This window comes from Meleagris gallopavo, chromosome 2 (assembly GCF_000146605.3).
Source record: "Meleagris gallopavo isolate NT-WF06-2002-E0010 breed Aviagen turkey brand Nicholas breeding stock chromosome 2, Turkey_5.1, whole genome shotgun sequence".
NCBI classification, from domain to species: domain Eukaryota; kingdom Metazoa; phylum Chordata; class Aves; order Galliformes; family Phasianidae; genus Meleagris; species Meleagris gallopavo.
The window spans coordinates 80340584-80349776 of record NC_015012.2 but is presented as its reverse complement, the minus strand read 5'-3'; the positions used below and the strand labels follow the sequence as shown (position 1 = coordinate 80349776).

General features: G+C 39.0%; 1 protein-coding gene across 1 annotated transcript in view; it reads left to right on the top strand.

Moving 5' to 3' along the window:
* DDX43 (DEAD-box helicase 43) overlaps positions 1–9193 on the top strand; it is a 19567-nt gene that overhangs the window by 168 nt on the left and 10206 nt on the right. The window contains exons 2-12 of the mRNA XM_019613579.2: positions 5–248; positions 337–392; positions 730–838; positions 2125–2232; positions 2773–2854; positions 3935–4091; positions 4170–4288; positions 4561–4671; positions 5969–6110; positions 8257–8357; positions 8951–9038. Of these exons, the coding sequence (XP_019469124.2) occupies positions 5–248; positions 337–392; positions 730–838; positions 2125–2232; positions 2773–2854; positions 3935–4091; positions 4170–4288; positions 4561–4671; positions 5969–6110; positions 8257–8357; positions 8951–9038 (1317 nt within the window). The remainder of the gene's footprint in view (positions 1–4; positions 249–336; positions 393–729; positions 839–2124; positions 2233–2772; positions 2855–3934; positions 4092–4169; positions 4289–4560; positions 4672–5968; positions 6111–8256; positions 8358–8950; positions 9039–9193) is intronic.

The following is a 9193-nucleotide window of genomic DNA, read 5'->3' as shown; positions in this document are numbered from 1 at the left end:
CCAGCCGCCGGCCACCCCTCGGCCGAGCAGCTCGCCGACAGAGGGCGAGCTGGGGCGAACGGGCTCGAAGTGGCGGCAGGAGGTGGCAGCGAGCGTCGGTGGAGAAGGACGGGAATCCGGTGTGGTTGGCAGCCGCCGAGGTCGGGCAGCGCGATGGCGGCATCCCAGAGCTGCTGCAGGCAGAGCTCAGGAGGCTGGGGAGCCTCTCTGCTTCCTCATCAGCAGCGCCCTGGCTGGGGTTTTGATAGGTAACGGCAGTCGCACCCCCTGTTAGGATTTAGTTTGTGAGAGTGTGGCTTGTGTTGCAGGTGTTACAGAAATTTCTCCTTGTAACAGGTCGGGGAGGAGCTAAAATAAAAGAACTTGAGGAATCTTCGGGTTCTAGGATACAGGTACTGTGTGTCCTTCAGGAACTGGTTATCACTTGAGTCATAGAATCATGGAATGTAGCTCCAACCCCTGCTGTAGGCAGGGACACCTCCCTGTAGACCAAGATGCTCAAAGCCCCATCCAGCTTGGCCTTGCAGGGAAAGCTTACTAGTTTTTGTCTGTAAGGTTGTTTTTTTTCTGGCTTTCCATATTTCTTTTAAGAAGGGGATTAAAGGGCCTTTCCCGAGGAGAGAAATTCAAATTTGGAAGAAAATTAAAGATTGTTTGCAGTGTATATTTATATATAAGTTCACCTGGTCTGTGTAGTATTAAAAACTCAGTGGAGTTTTATGAATGCAGGTTATTAAGGGAGCCTCTGAAGCAGAAGTGAAGATTTTCGGCAGTGTTGCTGTGCAGAACAAAGCCAAGGTGCTGATTGATGAAACAGTTGTAAGCTGTGGACAAAGAGGTGGGTCTGAGAAATTTAAGAAGTGTATTATGGGAGGGGAGAAAAAGACTGTAGGTCATCTTACTCTCTGTTGGTAGTTTGAAGTGGTTTTATGTTCTTAGTATTTTATCAAAGTGAAATGGCTGACCTTGATTTTAAAGCTGAACTATCTAGACATCCTCCTCTGTCAGCTGGCAATAGCTTCCCTCCGTCAGATAACAGTCTTCTGTGAATATCTCTTCCCAGGCGTTTCCAACAATTTTAATAGATGTTATATTGTTTGCTTTCTTGCATTATCAGTCTTACCATTTAAAAATCCAAATACTGCTTCTAGGGTAGGTTTTAATGTAGTATCTTGGCAATAATGAAATTTTGTAGAGATGTAGGCTATAAAGCAAACGTACCGATCACGGTAAGGGTGAATCCTTTTCACAAGGCATTAACGTTGATGGTTTGGTGTTGCACATCATGCTTCATTTTACTGGGCTTCAGTGCATTATGTGGCTATGTAAGTAATGATTGTACATGGAGATGCTGGTATTTGATGTTTGGCTTGTTTAACTGCACAGTAAGTCCTGAGGGAAAAGAACCACATCCATAGTTGTTGCTCTGAGGTACTGGTGAGGAAAAAAGATTAAGAATAGTGTTCCAGACTTAGAATAAGGAGTGGAGTAGCTGTCAGTGCAGGCTTTCAGAAGTGCCTCAGAAGGTAGTCTGGAATGTTTCCTTCGAGAAGCCAGGATTAAGTAATGCATCCTAATGCGTGTAACTGTCGTTTTCCCCTGTATTTTATTCTTTTCAATAACAAATGTGTTGTCATTTATATTTCCAGTGTAAAAACTCGCTTTCGTGAGAAGCAATAACCTCATCAAAAAGGGCATAACTTCACAGAAGCTTTATTTTGGTGACACTGGATGCTTTAGAAGTAAATCTTGCTCTTGTAGCTGTTGAAAATAAAGCTTTGTTTGCTATCACCTGCCTGGCTCAAAACTTTCCCAAAAGCCCCTTGCTCAGCAAGCCACATGTACAGCTGGAGAGCAGCATTCTGGAACCTGTCCTTCCTCTAGCTAAAGATATTTAAATGCTTTCTTTCTTACCAGAAGTGTGCTTGCACAGGTTTTTCTGCTAACGCTTCAAGCTGAGACCTAAGAAAGAACTTTCTTTAAGTGTTTCATGTCTATTTAAAATCACATAAGAGGTTTGCAGCACAAAAAGAAAATAAGGTTTGTGTTTGGGGGGAGGGTGGTTCTTCTCCCCTGCATTTCCAATAGATCTGTCAGATAGCAGGTTTGATACTGACTCCACAGGAAAATCCTTGGATGTTATCAATCCTGAGAATGCTCCAAAGAAACCCGTGATTGACTGGGCATTACTTCGAGAAAACAGAGCTAAATATGAGGCTATGAAGTGGGCAGGTTAGTTCTAAAACTTTGGTTATATGGTATTCTTTTATATTATAGATCTCTTGCATGTGTAAACACTCTTAATTTTTGCTTTGAGGCTACTGAATCTTTCAGTGTCCAAATTAGTTAAGGGTATTCATGAAGTGAGCATGTCAGCATTTCTTAGAATGGTCATGGAGGATACTAGTCACTGTGAGTCTGCAATTACTAGATTAATGTTTTTTTACTTCAGCCTTTGAAAGTGCAGTGGTTTTATAGCACTGTAATGACTGTAGCAAAAATCTGAGTGTTATTAAAATATTGTACTGGATATATCAGCAGATATTATTTTAGTGCTTGGAAGGCAGGGAATGGTTCTTTTGCAGGTGTTTTAGGTGTTTCTCATAGTTTGAGTAAAAGCTAAAAACTGCTGTGGCCTACCACTGTGTTTTGACTAGCTCTCTAGTACTAGGCATAGACTATTTGGATTTGAGATTTCCACCTTAAGCTTTAAAAGACTTACCCTGAATGTCCAGCATTTCTTACTGACTTACTTTCTTGTGATTGTTTAAGGCCTGCCTCCAATTGAGAAAAACTTCTATAAAGAATCATCAAGGACTGCATCCATGTCACCAGAAGAAGTAAAACTGTGGCGGTAAGATCATTTCTGTAGGGAATCGTGTGCTTGGCAGAAGGACTGTTAGCATAACAAAACCTGTGCAATGGATGATGAAATACTGAGACAGCCATTAACATTACTGTCTAGTGATAACATAGCTCTTCCTAGGGGCTCTTTCTTTGGAATTAAACAGCTTTCATTACTTTTCTTATTGCACGGTTTGTTTTTTTTCCTCTTTTTACCTTTTCACGGTGAGGGAATTGACACTGTTTCCTTAGCAGTATTATTGTTCTAGCTAGTCAGCGCAGCAGAACATTGTTTTGTGGGTTCAGAACTTGCACTGAGCAATAGTAGCACTTCTGTTATAAACAGAGGGATGTTTTTCACCTTATACCTTAGTTCTAGAGGAAGAATAAAAGATTCTGAAAAAAAATGTATTTCTATGAACATGAGAAGTTGAATTACTCATTCTTTTCCTACCCTACCCACAGCTTGAAGTAAAACTATTTTCAGAGTTGAGTCTTCTGAACAGAAGAGTACAGGGATAAAGATAAAATACTGATCTGTATTAACACCTCAAAACTCAATTTTGATAGCTTTTGTGACTTTTTTTAAGCACCTTTTTCTAACATGTTTCATCTTTATTTTCTAGAACATCAAGGAGGCTGCTCCAGAAGTTTTGAGAAGGTTTTAGCCATAATATAGGGTTCTAACAAAGAAGTTCAGTCCATTCCCAAGAGTCATCTTTGGATATAAAAACTTGTAGCAGCTCTTTCATTTCTAATAGAGTGTGATTGAAGTCTGATATGACAGCACTGCAGTCCTTCTTAATATCCATGCATGATTTCAAGTCTTTCGTTCTTAAGAAAGAATTAACTTATGAGAATAATTCATAGACTAATCGTGAGTCCTACAGAAGCATTTCTACAGTGAGGGTTATTTGAAAGTTAAGGGAACAGTTAGAAATTTCATTAGAGAACCTGATTTTTTTTCCTTTATTAGTTGTTGTTCCAGCAATTTCAGGAAAAAAGCATGTCAAAAAGGCGCAGTCTTTTGTGTTTGCTTTGCTTCTTCTGATAGATTTTAGAGCTAATACAATCCTTTAATTCTCTACAGGAAAGAAAATAACAATATAATTTGTGATGACTTAAAAGAAGGTGAAAAGCGCTGCATTCCCAATCCTGTTTGTAAATTTGAGGATGTATTTGAGCAGTATCCTGATATTATGGCTAACATAAGGAAAATTGGTTTTCAGAAACCTACACCAATTCAGGTACTTCTTCCCTTTTGATGACTCTTTAACTGAAGCTTAGGAGAAAAACACATCTAAGTATTCGTTGTTTTATATTAGTCCCAGGCATGGCCAATCATACTGCAAGGAATTGATCTTATTGGCATAGCACAGACTGGTACCGGGAAGACATTAGCTTACTTAATGCCTGGATTCATTCATTTGGCTTCACAACCAATGTAAGGACCGTTCACGTATTTGAGCTGTTTAGATGTGGATACTTCCTCTTCTGAAATAATGATTTTCTAGTGGGGAAAAAAATGATAATAATGATGGTAATAAATCTGGTGGAAAACGTATGAGTCTTGTAACATAAATTCCTTTATGCTGTAATGACAGGATGTAGCAGTGTATTGTAAAAGTCTAGAGGAGCATAGAAACGTTTTGTTGTCAGATGTGACAGATGTTGTGTAGCCTCTTATACTCCCATTCTTAAGATGTTTTATTGCAGACCCAAAGATGAGCGTGGAGGGCCAGGGATGTTAGTCCTCGCTCCCACCCGAGAACTGGCACTTCAAGTAGAGGCAGAGTGCTTGAAGTATACATACAAAGGATATAAAAGGTAATCTCCCTTCTCACTTGCATTTTCTACCATTTATGGCCTAATTCATCTCCTGAAATTGCATTTGTTAAGGGGACGGGGGCTGCTAAAATGTTTCATCTCAGTTTCTGTGATACCTGCTTGACTGCCCTCATGGTGAAAATCTTATCTACACGGTTGTGTATTCTGCATTGCAATTGCATTGCCTCGCATCCTTCTCGTACGGATAGCTGAGTATAGTCTGTCTGTCTTCTCTTTGGCATGCTCTTAGGTGGGTGTACACAACAGTAAGATCTCCCCAAACCTTGCCACCCTCAAACTGAACAGTTACTTTGAACTCCCAGCTTCTCATGTCATGCACTCCACCTCTTGGCCATTCTAGTAGCTGCTGGCTGGACTTGTGTCAGTCTGGACAGGTCTTGTAACTGAGGTAGGGATACAAAAACTGGAAATGGTGGTGCTTGAGGTGTGATCTTGCAAGTACCAAATAAAGGAGCATAGTGAATTCTCTTAAAAAGCTCCTGGCTGTGTTCTCTGTAATACACAGCTGGTTTTCTTTATCCTGAGATAACATGGTTTCTTGCCCACCTAAGTCTTTTCTGCAAAGCTATCCTCCAGCATGTGGGCCATGAGCCATAGGGTTATTCCGTCCCCATCTTTGCTTTTGTTAAACTGCATGAGATTGCTGTCAGCCCACTTCTCCTGCCTTTTGTGGTCCTTCTTAAATAACTGCCCTGCCCTCTAGTGTATTAACTGCTTCCTTAATTTGGTATCATCTACAGCTTTGCTAAGAGTGCAGGTGTTTACTTAAGCTATTTAATAGACATTGCTATATTCTAAAATCTATTGCTAGGATTCTCTGGTAGCTTTGTACAGCAGCCTTACCAAATGCAGAGTCATGCATGCTGCTTCCTTCTCAAACATATTATGTAGAATTTATGAAGGCCATGTATTGGCCTAAAATCTTACTGGATGTGCTGATTGATTTAACAGTAAAACGTGTCTTATGAATGTACTGCTTAGAAAATGATGCATTCTTAATATTCATTTATTTTGGTGTGAATGTCTTCAGATGAGATGCAGCTTAATAGCCAACTTTCCTTCCTTTCATTACTTCTACTGCAATTTCAGCATAAAGCTGGGCTTTTGGGGGGTGGATCATTTGTTGTTAAGCCCATTCTGTCAGTCCTAACTGTTGTCTTCCTTCCTTTTGATACTACATGATTATACTTCTTAAAATGAAGCAACTTTGTGATACCTGTTTGAGAAAAAATAAACTGAACCTTAAGCCTCTTCTGTTAATCATTTTATTTTTCAGTATCTGCATATATGGTGGTGGGGACCGGAAAGCGCAGATAAATGTGGTGACCAAAGGTGTGGATATTGTTATTGCTACTCCTGGGAGACTGAATGATCTTCAAATGAACAACTTCATAAACTTGAAGAGCATAACGTACCTGGCAAGTAGCTGATACGGAAAAGTAATGCACCAGCTGGAAAATGGTGACTTAGTCTGAGCTCAAGTTTTAATTTACTTTTCTTTAAACATTCTGAATCTCAACTGAAACACTGAGATTTGTGTTGGGAGGGTGGTTTGTGCTTACTGTGACTGTGTTGAAGATATGGGATATTCCCTGGAGGGGGAAAAAAAAAAAATAAGGCTTCTAGAACAATAAGCATTTCAAAGATGTTGAATTATCTCACACTAGTAATGTTTGCTGTTTCAAAGTCAATTTTTGTGAAGATCAGTTGCCAGTAGATGAAATGCCTTTCCTGAGTTGGCTTTTCCTCTTTTAAAAGTTGCTAATGACTGAAGTTCTTGGTAGATAAACCAGTTAGGTACTTGTCAGTTTGGGTGACTGGCTTCATGTCAGTGGCAGAATAGCCATACCAATACCATTCATGGTTTGTATGCTTTCATTTCATTCTTGCTTTTGGCAGTGCTGGGCACTTAATTCAATTACTATTTTGTAAAAGATTTCCGTATGTTATTTGTGTTATTTGTGTGCTTACTTAATTGTTGACTTGTTGCCTAGTCTGACAGCTTGGCCTGCTTTTCCTCCTTTAGCTGCCCACCAGTTCCCAAGTGCTGAATACTTACTATGCTTTACAAATGAGCTCCAATTCTTGCTAATGTTGGTGAACTCCCTGGCAGAACCAGTGGTGGTGTAGCACCATGAGACACAGCAGCCTTATTTTAGAGATAAAAGAGGGGTATTTATTTTTACATTTAACACGGTGGACATAGAACACTCTTTAATGAAGAGCTTTATTTATGATTAGCAGTTAAAGATACTGATAAGGCTTGTGAATTCTCCCCAAGTGCTCTGTTGTTATTATTATGCAATTGTTTCGCATAGGATTCCCAAGGGAGAAAATCCACCCAAGAGAGTGTGTTACAGCTACTGTTATGTCTTCTCTGTTTTGGTGGGGGTATTTGTTGTTTTTTTTGTTTTGTTATTGAAAAAACCAACCCGCAAGTACCCGTTTTTAGAGATGATTAATTATATTTGAATATATGTTATACACAAGGTGAACTGGAAGCATCAGGGAATTTGTTGTCTTACCTGACAGAAGCATCGCATTAGTTGCAGTCTTGAGTCAGTTTTTTAGTAATCCAGTCAGGTAGACTGATGTTTTCCCATAATTTCTGAGGAAGCACTGGGAAATTGGTTATATACATCCTTTCGATTGTTTACAGTGCATATGTCATTTCAAGATTGCATTCTGTCTTGCTGTGTTCAGGATAAATCAATATTCATTTGTCAGTGATTTGAATGGGTTTTTTCTAATGTAAGAATGTTGGAACTTTGTAGGAATAATTGGGAAGTGATTGGGGAAAGAATATACTAGAAAAAATAGGTAGTCCATAAACTAGGATATAAAAGGTAGATGGGAGCAATATTTTTGTTCTTTAATTATTTTAAAATATATATAAAAACATAAAACTTACCAGTAACTGATTTAATTTAAAAATATATATATTTTTGTGTGTGTGAAGTGGCCTGCAAGAACTACTTGCCAAGAAAAATAACTGAAATGGTATTAGCAAACAAGTAAGTGTGTGTTGATAACAAGAAGACTAAGATGTTCTCAACTGAGGATGAGGGTTCTGTTCCCAGTAGATTTACTAAAAGCTTTCAGCTCCCCTCCTCTCTCCCCCAGTGAAATAAGTTTGAGCTTGGAGAATGTTGGTATCCTAGCATGAGCCAAAAGATACAGTCTGTCTTTTTTCCTAGTTCATGTAGGGGTCTAAGTTGGTACATTTCTAAAAACCTTTCATTGAGAGTATGTTGTGTAGGGGTCCCCCCATTATGTTGTATGAGTGTTTTAGAAAACAAACCAACAAAAGCTTTAAGTATACTCCTTTACTGACTTTGTGTTCTCAGAGATCTTATGGATTTTTTTCTTGTTCTGTCTACAAATGTACAACTAAGTGAAAAAGCCCAAAAGAAACTGGAGAGGTGTAACAAACTGAACAGGTTCTGCGATAAATTAAGAAATGGCTTCTGAAATAAAGACAGTTACCATTCAAGTGATCTGCTGTGAAATGTCTTGCCGAAACCCTTACCAGAAGAATAGATGCAAACTCCTTGTTCTAAGCAGGTTTTGGATGAGGCTGACAAAATGCTGGATATGGGATTTGAACCTCAGATAATGAAGATCTTAATAGATGTACGACCAGACAGACAAACTGTTATGACGAGGTATGTAAATGGAGTAGTGCTCTATGCTTAAGGTTATTGAACAAGTGAACAATGAAACACATACTACTTTACTAACAACTTTTGTTAGCCTACAAGGGAATTGTTTCAGGTTTATTTTATTCCTATCTGTGTCTAGTTAGTGCTGGTGAATCTTGATAATTTGCATTTTTTTCCCCCTTTTATGCTATTTTACATCAACTATAGAAATGACAGTATTATTTCCAAAAAGGAAGGTGACCTGGGAATGCTGTGAAGAATATTTTGAATCAGAGCTACTGTTTCAGTGAAGAGAACAGTCTTAGAAGTTTTTGAATTAAAACCTCTTGAGCTACTAAACAATGTATTGTTTTCATTAGAAAGGCTACATAACTGTTACTCCTGACTTCTTCAATCTGGAGTAAGCAAGCAGGAGTTCTGTTTACGTTAATAAACTTCTTCAAATAATTTCTAAATGTTGGAAGAGCTCACTTCTGTTAATCTGTACTCAAGGTTTTCACTGGTATGTAAGGTAGAAGAAACAAGTAGTGTGAGGAGATTAACAAACTAGGGAAGATCTTGCGCTGTGTTCTTATCAGTCTTCTCTTCCCATTTAGTGCTACTTGGCCTGATGGTGTTCGTCGCCTAGCAAAATCCTATTTGAGAAATCCCATGATCGTATATGTTGGCACTCTTGACTTAGCAGTAAGTTCTATTGTTGTTGATAGGACAAGGGGAATGGTTTTAAACTGAGACGGGAGATTTAGGTTAGATATTATGAGGAAGTTTTTCACTCAGCGGGTGGTGACACGCTGGAACAGGTTGCCCAAGGAGGTTGTAGATGCCCCATCCCTGGAGGC